The sequence below is a fragment of the Scardinius erythrophthalmus genome (assembly GCF_964197995.2).
Source record: "Scardinius erythrophthalmus genome assembly, chromosome: 17".
NCBI lineage: Eukaryota > Metazoa > Chordata > Actinopteri > Cypriniformes > Leuciscidae > Scardinius > Scardinius erythrophthalmus.
The window spans coordinates 19039242-19057870 of NC_138237.1; the positions used below are offsets into that span (position 1 = coordinate 19039242).

Consider the following 18629-nt stretch of genomic DNA (forward strand, 5'->3'; position numbering starts at 1 on the left):
AATGGAGCCAGCATGCCTGTTTGGTTACTATAGTAACCTAGAGTCACACCTACACAGCAGCATCCACACTCCCACACACAGCCACACCTACACACAAACAGTACAGTGGCAAACAGATAATGTGCATCACTGGATACTGATTAGAAACCAGGAGTTTGCCTAATGACACAGTTGAATGAAGGACAACCGTGGAGTCTCCTAGAAAAGCTTTAAAGTCCCCTGCCAGCTCCGGTATAAATCGAGGGTCAACGATTAATGAGGTTATTTGTGGTGAAAGGCCTGTGTGCTCTGCAGTCCAACCCTCTCCAAGTCCATTAGAGCCGGACTGCTCTAATGACAGATTACTGACAAACGACGCAGTTTGTTTTCAAAGAAAAAGTATTAAGCTTAGGGTGCACAAGACAGTCATTCTTAATCTCCTAGCCATCTATTATCACTCTGAAATGGGAATACTGTCCTTTCATATGAAATGTGAGCTGTCAATGCGCTGTGGCATTGACAAAGAGCCCCCGTGATCAATCATGGAAGAGCAGCCACCTTCTCATACACTAAAACAACCTGCCCAAACTAGCTGTTCCACTGGAGCCACTGCAAGACAATATGAATGAATATATTAGAAGTTGAACATCTTTTTTTGCCAATTAATCGGAGCAAATGACAGGAAAAAATTAACGCAGTTAGTTGTTCTCCCATGGGAGGCGCTGCAAAGTTTCCTGGCGAGGGTTTGTTGTGTCTAAATAATGGCTGGCAATATATTCATTTTTATCCTCACTTTGATGCATATTTTGTTATTTGCATTAAATCATGAGTGTAAATCTGGGAGGCCAACTGAGTTCAGATCTGAACCAGGTAATCAAGGGCTCCAAAATCACCCCCTATATCCTTCAATAGGGCACTATTCGAAGGGGACAGCAATTTGTAGTGGTATCCGAAACCATAGTGGACATTATCAAGGGCACTCATTTAATCCCACAATGCACCAATGCACGAGTGTCCAACCGATGTACACTCAACGGCTAGAGAATACCCTTAATGTACTGTGAGAGTCCGCATCTGACCAGAAGATTGCGCCCGCAGCTGGATCATCCATCCATTTTCCAAATCGCTGGTCAAATGTGGCTACAGCGTAATATCATACAGTATAAATTCCTTTTTTAATTGATTATTAACTTAATTAAGTTTTATACATAGTTTCCATGACAGAGTTAAAGATAAATATTTTCATTTTACTACTGGAGCTGCCAGTTTGCTAAGTTTCAAATAATTATTAAACCGCAAGTACAAACTATGCAAAAGCGGCAGCCCTTCCAGTACAGTTTCCGAATTCGCTTACTCATTTCATTCACCCCCTCAAGTGAACTATATTAGTGGACTAATGTAGGGATTAGGGAATAGTGAATAAGGGTATAGGGGGCGACAGCCCAGTTCTTATATACGCAAAAACAGTGGCCCTAGAAAATACAGATATATGAAAAATCAAAAACCATAATAATAATAATGTTTAAATATATATATTTAATAAATAAATAGAAAAACAAATTAAAAACATTTGGTTTAATTTGCAGTCTTTTCAGTGTTCATTTGTCCGGTCACGTTTCCACATAGCGGTTGGTTTTGTTCTTCCTGCAACCGTTGTTGACAATAAGTCAGTGCTTACATGTACAGTATTGTAACAATATATTCCTGGAAAACTTCACAATGCATTTCAAATGAGCCCAGGAACAATTAATGCACAGATGAAAGTGAACTTTTCTTATGGTGGAGTCTTCTCAGTGATGAAACAGTAATGTGAGTGTTCAAACACAGCTGCATCCATACCCTGAGCCCTTGGTCTCTCTCTCACTCACCCCTTTTATCTGCATACCCTCCATTACAAAGAAATGCACAGCTGTCACTCTGTTGCCCAGAAACCTAATATCTACGCAGACGCTTTTCAATCTCACAATAGATGGGCAGTTCTGACCATGAGGTCATCTGGTCCGTGCACAAGACAGATTTCCCAGACGCATTGAAGCCAGGCGGCCAAATCAACAATTTTGTTAGTGGCTAAATTTCATTTGGCACCATTAAGTGCTTATAGATGAAAAGCTGTCATGAATAATAGAATAATGATGATCATATCATGAATCACACTGAAACCTAATACAACAACAGGCTGTCCAGGGTGATATAGCTAAATATATATATATTATTTATTTATTGCTTTTTGTGCATTTGCTCTGAAAAAGCATAAATATTTTTTTTTAATGTGAGAAATCTGATTAAATCGTTCTGACCAAACAGCAATCATTGCAAAATGTTTAGTAAAAAAAACTGAATTAATAAAAAAATAAAAAAATAATGCATATCGTTTACCAAATGACCATAATATATATAATTTTATATGTATACATGTTTTTTTTTTTAATAAAACTTTTTGAAAGGCACATCTTCAGTGAACATTTGTTTTCAAATAAATCATTGAATCAGAGTTGAATCAATTTGAAATAGATAGTTTGTACAAATCTGAACTTTTCAACTCTAACACCATTCTTGTCACAAGATGAAGACGGATCATAAAACAAATATATTAAAACGCTCTTTAGGAAATGTTATGGCCTAATGTAAGTGCATTTAAATCATAATGTTGTTTGTTATTTAAAAAGAAATTAGTGAATATATTCCCTACCCTACAATTCTTGTAATACCAACTGCTCCTTAGAGGCTGGAGAATATTTGATAGCATCAATCTGTCGCGCACTATGCATGACTGCCTAAGTCAGTGTTTTACGATTTCTCAATTAATTTGAAGTCACAAAACTCAACCAAACCTCTAACATCTCTGTCAAAAATTCACTTCTCCAAATTACTTGCATTCTATCTGACTGAATCGGTCTTTGCTTGTCCCCAGAATCTCACTGTCTCACCAAATCTGTCTCCAGAGAAGAACAAACGACATTAAACATTTATTTCAACCTAATGTGAGTGCTTGTTTGTTGGCTTTAAAACAAACTAATTACTGCAGAAACTGTGTCCGCCTCTTGACTATATTTGTGTATATGAGGCACGGTTTTCAAGTCGCTGTTGGACATCACCGAGGTGCATTAGCACATTAGGAAGGAAACTAATTAAGGCTTTTCCACATCTTGGGCAAAAATACTGTCTGGAGACTGTCTTTCCCAATAACAGTAATGAGACGAAGAGATCTAGGGAGCCATGAGGAGCCTTCATTTTTTACAAAAGCATGTATTCGGTCCTCTGGAAGAGTAGACATGCTCTGTTCTGACGGCGAGGTCTGTGTTCTCCATGCCTCCCCTCTTTGTTTCCCTGGCTGCTCGCTGTGATGCTCATTAGGATCCATAAACAATAGGAGCAGCTCTTCTAATGAGAGGCCTTCAAAAGTGCCTGCCCATGGGAAGCTGGCCATGCCGCATCTGCCGCCACACCCGCCAAACATTGAATTCTCACCAGTTACGGCGGGGGTGTGATCAACCTAGCGGAAGCTCTTTGAGAAACTCACTTCACTTACTTCCTAAGGATGCCATCATTTTTCTATGATGTTTAATTATTGTTCCGGTTGTAACTTGCAGTTCTAATAGAATGATTAATGAAGGTTACATGGCTTCTAGATGTGGAGATTGCGAAAAACAGAGATTACAGCCGTCTCAAACCAGGCTAGGTTTCAGTGCTATGGCACTGCAATTGTTGCACATCTAAGAGACAAAATGAAGATGCTTTCTTCAGACTATATTATATTATAACTGCATTGTAGCAGGTACGGCAACTTAAAATGGAAGAAAATATTTGGGTCGTTATTTAAATAGTTTAAAACCCAAAATGAAAATTATTTAACAAGAACAACTAACTAAATACATAAACAAGCAAATAGGCTAGTTTATTTACAAAACTGTCATTATTTACTCACTTTCATATTGTTCCAGTTTTATTCATCCTAAAAAGAAAACATCATAACACTTTAGTTTAGGGTCCAATTCTCACTATTAACTAGTTGTTTATTAGCATGCATATTATTAGGATATTGGCAGTGTATTAGTACTGGTAAAGCACATATTAATGCCTTATTTTGCATGCCCATATTCTACATCACTTAATACCCAACTGCCTAACTAACTATTAATAAGCAGTAATTAGGAGTTTACTGAGGCAAAAGTCATAGTTAATAGTTAGTTAATAGTGACAATTGGATCCTAATCTAAATTTTTGACATTTTTGGGTGAACTGTTTCTTACTAATTCTGTCTGTATGCTGATACACCAGGTGCAGAAGTGCAAAAATTTGAATGGGCAATTCATTTTAGACCCCAGCACCTGTTAGACAGCCTTGTTTATGCACCACGGGAAGGTTAAAACGAATGTTGCTCTGTGCTTTCCTCTCAACGGCATGCTTCAGAGATGAGGTGAATAACACTAAACTCACAGTTGTTACTCTACTGACACGGCTCTACATCGCAGCCACTCCACACCATCTGTCCCAGCCAGAGACAGACAAACAAATGAGGAGGCCTCCTAGCTACAGAGATCAACAATCACCTCCTTCAGCCTTTACAGCAATCTGCTGCACATCCATTGATGCTGCACTAAATGGTTTTCAATCGTCATAGATTCCCCCCACCTGGACCAAGTTTAAAAATAATCAGTTCAATACACCCTAAAACCATCTGCCTCTGTGCTGTCTAAGCTTAGATAGGACACATCTTTTATACTGTAGCTGAAAAGGAGTTTTTAAAATGGAAATATCACGTTAGTCCTAAAGTAAGAGCAAGAACCTACTAGCATCTGACCTTTCAGACTGAAATGTAAAAAATAAAAAATAGAAAAATGTTGTTTAAAAGTCAGAAATGGTTAGAGGACATGTCATGATTCTTCCCTTCCCCATCCAAAACAAATAAATAATATATAAATCAAGATTAATATATAGTTTCGAGATCAATCATATATATGTAACGTGGGCCTGCTAGTAAGAGCTGTGTGAGTAAACCTCACTCCTCTGGCCTCAGGAGGTGTACCAGCGACTGACGCTAGAGACTGCAGTCTTTAGCATCCTTGTTATGGCGCCTGCCTCCCAGGCCGGAAACACCATTCGAGTACAGGGGTTACATATACATATAAAATGTTTCTTTTTCCTTTTTAAATTATTAATCTTTCCTATTAATCAATGATTAATCTTTCATAACAACAAAGCATAGTGAACTTGAAACTACTGCAACACAAAAGATATAGGGCACTATTTTGCACCCAGCGCAATTGACTTTGTACACCGAAGCATGTATCATTCCTATTTTGCACCCGCGCAAAGCGGACTTTTCCCTCCACAGACGCACGTCGGTAAGTTAGGAAATACACTTGCGCTCCCCAGGGCGGTTCAGCGCAAAGAGGAGGCGTGTTCCGGCGCAAACGTTCCTTCATGCTATTTTGCAGGTTTAGAAAACAATTGCGCCACTAACCAGGAAAAATTTGTTTAAAGTCAGTGGCGCATTGCGCATGTTATTCATATTTGGGTGGGTTTCTCCATTTCAATGTAACTTCTCTCTTTTACGGCCGTGACAAGAGCGTTGCTCTCCCTGGCTGTGAACCGCTCCTGGCGCGCGCCTGGCAAATCCGGCGTTACAATAGCAATCCGCTATGGAAAAAGCGCATCTGCTCTTAAAGGGAATGTGAGATGACGCTCTGATTGGTTTATTTCACGTTACGCCCAAACCACACCTATGAACAATGAAGCTCTTCAGACCAACCCCTTTTAGATTTGCGCCGGGCGCAAGAGTCATTTATCCCTCCGGGAAAATAGCAACAGCGCCCAAGACCCGCCCACAAAGTTACTTGCGCTTTGCGCTTGACACTTGCGTTTCAGATCGTTAAAATAGGGCCCAATGTATATGTAATATAACTGCATCATGGCATGACACAATCTAAGCCAATGAGAAGGTATTTAATAATATACATTTACACAGAGAAGGATTTTGGACCAAAGTGATTAAAAGGTGGGTGTGGCAATTTAGCAATCTAGCAAAGAAATAGTTACATAAATAAACTGTCATTTCTTTCTTCTGTGGAATGTAAAATATATTTTTTTATCCATACAATGGAAGACAATAATCACCAAAACGGTTTAGTTACCAAAATTCTTCAGAATATCATCTTTTGTGTTCCGAAGAAGAAATTAAGTCATTCAGGTTTGTAATAACAGGATGGAGTAAATAATGACAGTATTTTCATTTTTGTCTGAAGTAACCCTTTCAAAAAAACAGTGAAAGAAAACCTAGACCCTATGCTGGCTTCTTAAGAATGCTGGCTCAAGAATTGGTATGCATTGCTGCCAGAACTGAGAACATATATCGGTTATCTCTGGCTTCTCTTTCCTTTGTTCTTAAAACCTAAACAGATGTTAAAACCAAGGGGTTTGTGCTAGTGATCTAACAGATGCCCCTTCAGCTACTGTAACCCACAGGATACACACAAGAATGTAAACTCTTGCTATAAAAACATATTTTCCGAATTCATTATCCGCAGTAATGTTTCCATACACAGCAAAGGTAATTTCATACATCCATGATCAAGGGGAGTAAGAAAAATGACTGTGTTGAGAGAGCAGACACTTTTTTTTTGTCGTTGCTTAAATCCTTAAATTTTGTTGATCAGAGCACTACGCTCCAGCCGAGTCAAAGGACGAGAAGACTGTTTTTGTTCTTTATCACTTAAAACCTCTAAACTCCTAGGAAAAGACAGTGACTTTTACAGGAGTTAGCCTATCAACAGGCCCCAGTCCTCAATCCTGTCAAAACAAGAAGACACAATGAATGGATGGGTGAATAAATCACCTTGCTTGATTAATAGGGTAAATATTATGGATGTTTGGCAGCACACATCAAGGCTGTTAGTGGCCTTGCAATCAAAGAGACAAACCTATCGATCATTTTTCAAAAACAGCAACTATACTGTTAGATTTAACGTTCCTCTTTCCCTAACACTGAATCCCATACATTTTACAGTGATGGAGAGTAACTGACTTAAAAGCAGCAAAACCTCTATATTTTTTAGTAGTGTAACAATACTGTAAAATAAAAAAGGAGTTTTGCCAGTAACAAGATACTTTTTCAACAATTAATGTGGCAAAACACTATACTTTTAAATTGTCACTGCTCTATTGTAAGGAAATACAGTCAATAACATCTCTTCTGAGCGGTCCTCTTTCACTCATGTCACTGATTCATTGTGATTCATTGATTCGTTCAGAAATGAACTGGTTCAATACATGAATCACAGATTAATTTGAGCCCATAATGTAGCTAATGTACAGTATACCAAATACTACTTTTATTGTATAAATTCTAAATGATACTTTTATACTTTTATATTTATGATTTAGTTCGATAAATTAAGAGTAATTTAATTTATATATTGAATTTAACTGTGCATATAAATATAAATAAGCACATTATTTTAATGCATATTTTGCTATGCACATAAAAACGGGACCAGTTCATGTCTGAACGAATGTAAATATTGCCTACTTTTTTATAAGGGGAGACACCCCAGATGAATAGGAAAAGAAAAATAACTAATAGATATCAGCATGAAACTTCCCTAGTTGATTACTGACATTAAGACTAATATCTTTTGTATTACAAGTTTTTAGAATATTTATGTTTAAATAAGCAAATTAGGTATTATCTAATTAAATATTAACTAATTTGCATAGGCTATATTTCCAGAAGAGAAATCTGAACATTGGATAAAAATTCAAAATTCTTGTTTCATTTTGTTGACATATTAGAGTCAAAGGTTTTTACAGAGAGGATTTTGGATGTCTTTTTTTTATCACTCCATTTATCAGAAAAAAAAACTGTCAACAGCCATAAGAAAAAAAATTTCGCCCCATTTTTAGGTATAAAATGTTGTATATATCAGAATATGAATGATATATGAACAAACCCCTATGTAAAAACCTACAACTGGAAAGTTTGGTGTATGTAAGTGCTGCTGAAGTGGAGATTTCTGGCTCAGAGTATGATAAAAAAAACATTTTGACACTTTTTAGTGGAAACAAATATTTACAGTTAAACTGTTACAACTATTAAACCAATTTTCCCACTTTTTTAGTGGAAACAACTATTTACAGACACAATATATTAACAAATCATTAGCAACAACAATACAAAGTACAAACCACATCAAAACTTATAACACAGTATTTATGGCCTTCAACTTAACAGAACCCCAGTCAAAAACACACACAAACGGAATCACATTGTCAGAAATTGACATCAGCCTATGATATTTCGCTTTTAGAGTTAAATGCCCCATTGTACTTTCAAGATTGGTTGCTGATAAAAAAGGAAATGACCATATTTGGATTCGACAACATTGTACAGGGGAGAGAGAGCTTTCCAATGGTATATGTGATGACAGGGTGCAGACAGCGTATCGTGGAGCAGCATGTTGATTTAGAACGCCAACTTTTGTTGAATTTAGGGGAAATCCACAGACGCAAATAGGCAGAGTGTAGTAAAATAAAAACCTAAATGTGTATTTTGGACTTATTTCACCACAAGTCTGGAAGAAGACATGTTATTGAAGACAAATAGCCCAAAATCTCAAAATTGACCAGTGAAAAAAAAAAAAACGATGTTTTTGCCTGCCGTGTCTCCCCTTACCTAGTATAGTTATCTACTTTTCTAAAAGGGTGTCTTGACTGTAGGTTAACTATCTTAAATAATGTGTTGCTTATAGCTTGGCCAACTACAGTTTCAAAGCAGCTTCCCCAACAGCGGTATTGAAGCAGGACCACTTTGATTCAGGTGAAAGGAGAGACGGATGACTAGAACAACGAAAGCACAGGAAAAGCAATCAAAGGTGAGGAGGCAATCACAGTGGCGACATCAGACTCTCCATATTCAACTGAATTGCCTACTATGGGAGCAATTGATTATGTCAACAGCCACATGGCTTTGTACTGGGAAACTGTTGGCAGGAAATGAATTACTGCACAGTGGAACCACTCTGAATGCCCCGAGTCTCTTTCTACGATTTCATACAAGTAGCAAATCAAATGTCAAGGCCATGTTTTACTACATTTGCAATCTGTGACTAGATTTATGGATAAAAACATGCAAATTAAAAGTCAAAACACACAGAGGTTTCACACAGCTGAGAGAACGCAGATTCATCCCCCCTCGAGAAAACTGTCATGCTGGGCAACAATGCATTGGATCAAGCTTGCCAATAAACTGACCACAACTTTCAAAAAAAGCATCTTGGCAGAAAATATTTGTGCTTGAAATATGGTATTTTCTTGCAACATGCCCAGGAGACCAGAATGCTCTTTTCCATGTGGATTCATCAGCTATCCCATCATTTTCACTGTGTTGATGCCTATGAGAGAAAATATGTGGATGCATGTAGTTTAGAGCTCGGGAACATCGATTAGTAATGAGAGCGGGTACAGTACCACTAGAATGCCGTACACATTTGCAATGAATGGTGGTCTGTGAGTAAAGTATACGTCTGAAGGCTGTAAAATCTCTGCAGTTTAAATTAGAATCAGGTTTGTCTGATCTGATTACATCAGCACGCCTGTGGCAGAATCAGATGCAATACTGCGTTTGATAAGCAGTGGGAGACATACAAGCAGCCTTGTCCAAACTTAAAACACTCAACCGGACAGGAAACACAGTGAGAAGGAGGATATTTTTAGATTTCAAATGAAGATTAAGACCGAAAAGTGCTAAAAATATTCATATCACGCCGCTTTATTTGGACTTCAAGCCATGTCTATAATTCAAAGTTACTGTGTTTATACTGTGTATTTGCTCTCGGCCTCCAACCCCCCCTGCACTCTCTCTTTTGTCTCTTCTCAGGTTATTATTCTTTATATTTAGGCCAGTGCTTGTAGGGTTTCCAGAATGTTCTTTTTTGAAGATGAACTCACAGGCAAGCGATTCATTATTTACATCAGTTAAAAATCAGTTTTCAAAATCCCACAAAGAACACTTGAATTCATGTGAGTAGTGTCATAGTGATTTTATTATTTTACTGTATTTTTTCCCCAGAAAAATAAAAACCACATAGACTGCTTATGAAAACCACATAGACTGCTTAACCATTGTGATGCACTACATCACAATATTCTCTTGCATTGTAATCTATACCGTTCAAATGTTTGGGGTTGGTTATTACAATTTAAAATAACAGTTTTCTATTTAAATATGTTGAAATGTAATTTATTCCTGTGATGGAAAAACTGATTTTTCAGCATCATTACTCTAGTCTTTAGCAGCACATGATCCTTCAGAAATCATTCTGATATCCCGACATTTTGAAGATTTGCTTTTTGCATTAATTTGGCATAACAAAATTAGAACAAAACTTTTACAACATCTCATCTTGAAATTCACTAAAGTTGTTGACTGTGAATGGATAAAGCTGTGAAAATAATCCTATCATTCTTCTGCTTACTGCAAATAGATGGAAACTGTAACCTTGTGAAAGTGCTCTTGTTTGAACACAGTGTGGTAAGGAACTCAAAGTATGCGCATACTTTGTTTTTGGTGGTTTTAACCGGAAACCTACTCCAAATTCCTTGAAGTGGGGTACAATAAAGTTGAATCTTAGATACGAACGTCTCTGGGCAGCAACATCTGAATGTTATTACCATTACAAAAGCCTACAGAACAGCTAGACCATGTTTAAAGTTCAGCAAAATGCATGATATTATATTACAAATATAATTTTTACAAGACTAAAATTCTAGCAATCAAAAATAATGCATCATGCAAAAGAACCAACAGCGGTGCATTCAAATACAGCAGTCTATATTATAACACAGTCACCTTTCGATGATGTCATGACCCTTGCTACGCATTACATCATAACAGATGAGTCATTCAATGGGATTAAAGGATTTTCAAGCTTCACCTTAAAGGTGAAGGGTGTAATTTCTGCACCCCTGAAGACACCAAACAGAACTGCAATCTGTTTGTTTGAACATGCTTGCTTAGCGTTCCCATTCATCTCAATGTCAGTTTCTCAGCTAGTCATCTTTGCTCATGGGCACTCAGTTCTGGCTGGGGACTTTAGTTCTGTATTTAATGCTTCAAAATTCAACCATGTCTCAACCAGGCTCGAATTTTCATGTTGCGATAATTGCTGAAGCTTTCACGGTATACGGTATTATCATGATATTGAAACAAGTTACAAGTTGCTGCATGTCTGCTGTTCCATAACTTTCAGAAACTGAATGTGCATTTTCATTCAGCACGTCTCCTTCACTTGTTCCACCACTTCTCATCCGTGTTGGGCTTGAGTAACCCCTCGCCCTGCTCCGAGCAGGACTCGAACCGGCGCATTTGCGGCGGGCACGCTAACAAGGATGCTAAAGACTGCAGACTCTAGCATCAGTCACTAGTGCACCTCTGGATGCCAGGGAAGTGAGGTTTACTCATAAAGCTCTTACGAGCTAGCCTCTGTTACACTTACCCCCGTAAACCTCACTCCCATCCGGGTCACGGCACCAGTGTAACCCCTCCGGTTCTACTCGCCTCGCTCCGAGTGGGACTCAAACCAATGTTTCCGTCATGAAAGGCGTGTGCGCTAGCAAAGATGCTAAAGACTGCAGACTCTAACATCAGTCATTAGTGTGCCTCTTGAGCCCAGGAGAGTGAGGTTTACCAGCACAGCTCTTACTAGCTGGCCTTCTTTACACTCACCCCCCTAAACCTCACCCCCATTCAGGTCACGGCACCAGTGTAAGCCCTCCAGTTCTACTCGCCCCACTACGAGCGGGACTCAAACCGGCTTCTCCGGCATAGGAGCCTGGAGCGTTAACAAGGATGCTAAAGTCTGCAGTCTCTAGCGTCAGTCGCTAGTGCGCCTCTTGAGGCCAGGGGAGTGAGGTTTACCTGCACAGCTCTTACTAGCTGGCCTCTGTTACACTTGTTTACATCAGAGTGTGAATGCCTCTATGACGCATAATACAGCAGTGTCGTTTTAACCAGTTGATGGGATTGTTCACTGTATTTTGAAGTGCCCATGATAATAATATCATGCATGTTCATTATCATGATATATCATATTACTGTACCCTATACCGGCACGTCTAGTCTCAACAATGCAAAAACTTACTGTAGCTCGATTATAATTTATGCATTTAATGAATTTAAATGTATTTATTGACTCATCCAATGCAGTGAGTTTTGGGCGTGTACTTGTTTGTGAAATAGCAGATGGGCAGAGTGTTGGGTATGTTGTGTGAAAAGAGTAATTATTTTTACAGTTCTGTTTGGTGCCATTAGTGGTATAGAAATGACACACTTAAACGTTCCACAATTCAACTAGAGCGAGCAAGGCAGACAGTAAGAGCGGCAAAAAGTTGTGTTTCTGGTAAATGTGGGGGGTGTAAGACAATGTTTACACTCCACGAAGTTTCCTCTCAGCCTGCGACTTTAGGAGGCCCTTCTACTTGAATTAGGAGAAATCCTTTCAGAGATGGGCTGCAGGGATCAGGGGGTGGCTTTTCAGCATGACAAAACCAAACTCATTTCCCTCCTTTTTTTTCTTTTTTTCCCTCCAACACTCTACAGGACGCCTTCGGAGCTTACACAATGCAAATCAGTCTGAGCCCCTTTCAGAGAGTGATTAATATGCATAGACTGCCCATCTTTATCAAACAGCAAAAAAATAGAAAACAACTGGAGAACATTTGTGATGATTGGATTTCAGTCAGCTTGCGCAGAATACAATTAATACATTTTACAACGAGGAGTCACAGTGTGAACAGTATAGAATGAAAGAATAAAAAAAACCTAATGTTTTAAATGAAGAAACATCCAGAGATCCTACAGCATGGGGGCAAATCTTTGTACCAGACCACAATTCCTTTCAGCTCTGATTTGACGCTTATGTTTTCATTGGCCTTAATCTTAGTAAAGCAATACCACTATACAATTCACCCTGTAATGTCCATACAGAAGGACTTTTTTTCTCAGAGGAGAGGTTCAGAGGTGGACCCCTACCCATGGAGATACAATATCTGGTCAATTTTAATAAGACTTTTAAGAGTAGTGTTAAATGAATTATATAACAAATCATCATTCAGTCCTTGAGTTGAAATCAGTTTATTTAATTACGGTATGCCTGTGAACCACTATATATATATATATACAGTATATATATATATATATATATACAGTATATATATATATATTCCTTATGGTTACTGTAACTCAGCCAAAAGATGGAGAGTGAGGAGCAGAGTAATTTTAATCTCTCCCAGTACTTTCATACTAGCTTTGAACTTGCCACAGAAGGAGGAGTTCCAGATGTTCACCATCTTGCAATTGTTTCTTTATTTTTCTTCAAGTGTTAACTAATCTTCTACTTTGCCCTCCTCTTGAGGTCAGGGGCATGTGCAATATTTAAAGCTCACCAAACTTAATTTATTTATTTTTAAAGTACTTCAGAGGCTGACGTTTTAAGACTCCCTATTTGGCTCTTTATACTTTTAATATGTTGAAGGAAGCACAGCCTGAAGAAACAGTTATTTGTGATGTGGGTTTATGGATATTTATCTGTAGTCAGCACACACAAACAGCTCTCTGTCAACATCAACATGTCAGCACCATCCAACAGTATGTGCCTCTAGTCTACACTACAACAATCCCTTAGTGATATGTAAAGATAAGGAGTGGTGTAGAGGGAAAGAAAAAAAATGAATGACAGATGCAGGTGTTCAGTACCGTTACACCTCAAAACAGCACTGTTTAAACCCACACATGCTCCCAACACTATAACTGTACAGTAAATAAAAGTAAAACACACTAGACATTAATGGTAAATTCATAAACTCAATCATTCTTCAAATAGGACACAGGAGAGTACAACCATGTACAGAACTGCACTATTTAACATCCTGCCCTAATTACACACAAATTAGGGACACCTTCTATAACACGCCAAACACACCAGGACAAAGTCCCACAGCTGCTAGGAGGAACCTCAAACCTGCTGCGAGGTTTGTGAAGTCCTGCCATGACAAAAGGGCAACCAGTGGGACAGGACCACCGACTGAAACATAACATCATCCCTGTGCATCATGCATACAAATCATAAACACTCATAACACTAATGGCTACAACTGCAAAACCCCATTCCATTTCACCATGCACTTGACTAAATATATTATGGACTTACATTGTCCATTATTAAACTATATTGTAAAATATATATTCCATATCTGTCATAAAACCACTGCACTTTGTAGGTACTGAATGTTGTTGTTGTTGATGATGTCAATAAACATCTGGGCAAATAGTATGATTAATGACTGCCACGTTATTATTTTTAAATGCTGTGCATACTGCAAATATCTATGCATAATGCCAAGTAAAGCTTCTGTTTTGCCATGAGAAAGAGAGGGGGAGGTTGGGGGAGGAGGGAAGGGGGAGGGGTGACAATATAATTCATTCCCGCCCAAGCCATAGTGTCTGATTGGCTGGAAATGATCATCAATGCTTTCAAATCATTAACAGATTTTCATTCTTCTTTATGCATGCACTCATAAATTAAACTTTCACTTGGTTTTGTAATTGGTTGCCTGGCCTGCTTATACAGCCTGGATATTTCATTATACGTGCATGAGAAGTGTAACTTCAGTCTTTAAAGGGACAGTTCAACCATTTATTCATCCTCATGTTATTCCAAACCCGCTTGATTTAGGCTACTTACTTTCTGCAGTATGACACAAAAGGGGAGGTTAGGAAAAATGTTTGTGACTATACATTGCATCTTTTTCCATACAATTAAGCTTGAATAGTGAGACTGTTACTCTGCCTCATATCTCCTTATGGTTCCATTGAAGAAAGTAATCAGGTATTGAACAACTTGAGGGTGAATCAGTAACATAATTTTCAAAATGTTTGTATCGAACTCTAATAACGAGGATACTCATGCAAGGGTAATGCAGAGATGTTCAAGTCGCTCAAGTTAACACGAGCGCTCTTAGCACCACCGCGACCATCCCGAATATAAACACACGGATTAACACACAAACACACATTAAAATACCAAACAATAAACTTCGAACGGCCATTGTGACGGGTTGATGGTGATATGTTTACACAACGCACCAGCTGGTTGTTTTTTTCTGTCTCCCCAACACAAATCTCAAAGGAGCCAGTGCGCAGTAATGTCCACACCACACAACCATAAAAACGACACGATTCCGCGCACTTAGGATGTCAAGAATCACCCCTTAAAAGTATTATTCTTTTTAAGCAGAGATGCGAGACTTCATTTCCCACATAACTGGAGCCAGTTTGGAAACATGTACCAGTTTGGCAGGGATGATAATAACAGAGTTTGTTTTATGAAACGGACGGCTTGCTAGATATAAACCGAGGCAGTTCGTAAAGCTGTATCACTGAAAGAACCAGCGCGAACTACCTTGCATCCTCATCCTTACGCGCACTATAACTGTTATGTGCTGTGGAGACAACGCGCCGGGATAGCGGGGGAAACAAGGATGCGAAAGGATACAGTCTAACAGTGCAACTGAAACAAGTGCATCTTACCTGCATAACCAAAGAAAAGCAGTGTCCAAATGAGATCCCTTATCTGAAGCATTGCAATCTCTTCCAAAGGTAGGCTCCGTGTAGAATATGTAAGGAGAGTTTGGTTCAGTAATTATCTAAATGACTACGATGCTTTGTCCCTGTTTCAGGTTGCTGTGATATCATGAATTGGTCCTCAGCCGTTGACACAGAATGCGCTCCGAGCGGCACAGCGAATGAGTGACAAGAGCCGCAGCACACGCAACACGAATTCATCCGCCGGCGCGAGCGTATGGAGCGCACTGGATAGGATACACAGGCATAAACTAGTGCGCGCACTTGGTTCGGTGTGGTGCCGCTGCAAATCACAAACAGCAGATGGTGCGCTTGGAAATCTCGACATGGACTGCCGGGGTTATTTGGATTAAGAATTCTTATAAACTTGACAATGGTTACCGGTATTCAAATGCGGGATTTGTTTCCCTTAACCAGACTCATTTAATGAGATAATGAGCGAATGTGTGATGCTGTATGGTAGTACTATTTTTAATCGCAATATGTTCACTTATTAAGCGTCCTCAAGCAACTGCAACAAGAAAAAAATAGGTCAAAAAATAGAATGCAACCTATTTCGCTCTTAAATTTGATTTGCTGCATATACTGCATTTTGTTTTTTATAAGAATAATAAAAAAATAGCTCACGTTCAAAAAATAACCTACGTACAAAATATTGCGTGAAAGTTTAACAAATTTCTTTTAAGCTGGTGCTTAAACTTTATTAAATTCTGATAGTGAAAATATAGAGATAGTTCACCCAAAAATTAAAAAAAGGAAATTCTGTCATAATTTACTCAAGTTGTTACAAACCCATACGACTTTCTTATTTATGTAAAACATAAAAGAAAATATTTTGAAGAAATCTGGGCAGTAGAATCTTAAGAAAATTAACAGTAGGCTTATATTTAAATAATTAATACAATATTATATAATTTAATGAAGCCAATTAAAAAACAATGGCTAACTAAATTTATTTTTCTTTATTTTGGTTTAATATTTAATCTCATTTGACTTTGCTTTATTTATTTATTTATTTCTTTATTTATTTATTTATTTATTTATTTATGTGAATAAATGAGTCTGGAGAAATCTAAAGACTCAACAATGTTCTTATTGTTGGTTTCAGATCTCTTTTTGGTGATAGAGGTGAAAGTAAAGATAGATGGTTTGTGATTTGCCAATGCCCTGATTTTGTCCCGTGAAAAGGTCAATAACAATAATTCCCTACAGACAAGACAGGAGTTGCATGAGGAGAGCATTGTTTCAGACTTGTCTCAGTAATTTGTAGCCGAGTGTGAAACTGCATTCCATGAACTGTCAGAGGTTAGAGAGAAGAGGGCTCCTCCATCTCCGTTTTCAATCAGAATTCTATCCGCCGAGGTGAAAGCATTGCAAATTCTTCCACACACTGCTATGGTGGATCAACATACACTATGGAATGAGGCTTTTAAGGATAGGGAACTTAAATTGCCCATCTCCACGCTACAGAAAAGAGAAAAATGCAGACATAGTTAGCCTCTTTTATCACAGAGAGTGATGGGGGAGGAAAACGGCAGCCCGAGTTTACAGCTCTTCAGTGGAAAAATTTGTTTATGTTTTAAACTTCAGAACGTCTCATTAAGGGCAGTTTTTAAGAAAATAAACATACTGTTTATACTTCACTTTGATGTACAGTTCCTCTAATGACGGGGAATCAACATTTTCAGAACTACCCAGAGAGGAAAAGGCAATTTAGCATATTAGAATGATTTTTGAAGGATCATGTGACACTGAAGACTGGAGGAATTGCTGCTGAAAATACAGCTTTGCCATCACAGGAATAAACTTTTTTCTTAGAACTCATTAATAGTTCACAATATTATGGTTCTTACTGTATATTTGATCAAATAAACGTATACTTTAAGCATAAGAGGCTAATGTTATTGAGTTATTTAAACATATTGAGTGGACGGACGGACGGACGGACGGACGGACGGACAGACAGACAGACAGACAGACAGACAGACAGACAGACAGACAGACAGACAGATAGATAGATAGATAGATAGATAGATAGATAGATAGATAGATAGATAGATAGATAGATAGATAGATAGATAGATAGATAGATAGATGGGGTAGAGGTAGATCAATATTTATAGACAGACAGATGGGTGGATGGATGACAGACAGATAGACAGAGAGATAGAAGGAGAGATAGATGGAGAAGTAGAAAGATATTTACTGTATGGACAGACGGGTGGATGGACAACAGACAGACAGACAGACAAATAGATATTTGTTGAATAACCATCGTACTTCATCTCAGTTCATCTCTCCTTTTATTTATTTTTATTTGTATTTTTATTTGATGTACTTGATCCGTATTTTGTACATTCTGATACTGAAATAAAGAACAAAAACAGCATGCTCACCTAATACATGTGCGTGTCTTATTCCTTAATGTGACATTTAACAAACCACTACCCAAAGAAAATCTCATTAACCTCAAATCTCATTCACTGGAAGAGGCTGTGAACTATGTATACTGTTTATTTATAGCTAATAGTAGTTTAAAGACAGGCAATGAAACTGTCTGAGTATTCACAATATATTTGAATAGCACGCTTAATCCTGAGACTGATTCCACTATGCTCAGGACATAAGACTGACAGATGCACTTCCTTGTGCCTCTCTCCGTCAAGTCATTGCTCGATTTATTTTGTTCTCTAACACAGATGTAAAGATTAATCACTGCGCTTTTATGAGATCCTATTTGTTCCCCTCTGTTTGTCATTTCAAACTTGTCCCTTTCTCAATAAACAAGGAACATGGTGTTTGAAGGCACAGCCTGCAGGGGACGTTTCAAGATGAGAGCCAGTAGTAGAGAGCTACTGAGGGGCTGGTAATGAATGATGGCCCTACTTTTGTTTCTCTCAATATTTGCTCATCTCTCAGAGCTAACAAGGCCTTGAGTCTTAAGTACAATGGCCCACCAGCTGAATAGACTTGAGCATAATCAAAGTTTAGCCTTGTACAGAACAAATTATTT

At 38.2% G+C, this 18629-nt stretch overlaps 1 protein-coding gene across 2 annotated transcripts in view; it reads right to left on the minus strand.

Moving 5' to 3' along the window:
- ncam1a (neural cell adhesion molecule 1a) overlaps window positions 1–15738 on the minus strand; it is a 241725-nt gene extending 225987 nt beyond the window's left edge. For both annotated transcript variants that reach the window (XM_081391322.1, XM_081391323.1), the window contains exon 1: window positions 15563–15738. In XM_081391322.1, the coding sequence (XP_081247448.1) occupies window positions 15563–15614 (52 nt within the window). In that variant the 5' untranslated portion in view covers window positions 15615–15738. The remainder of the gene's footprint in view (window positions 1–15562) is intronic.
- Between the last annotated feature and the right edge of the window lie 2891 nt (window positions 15739–18629).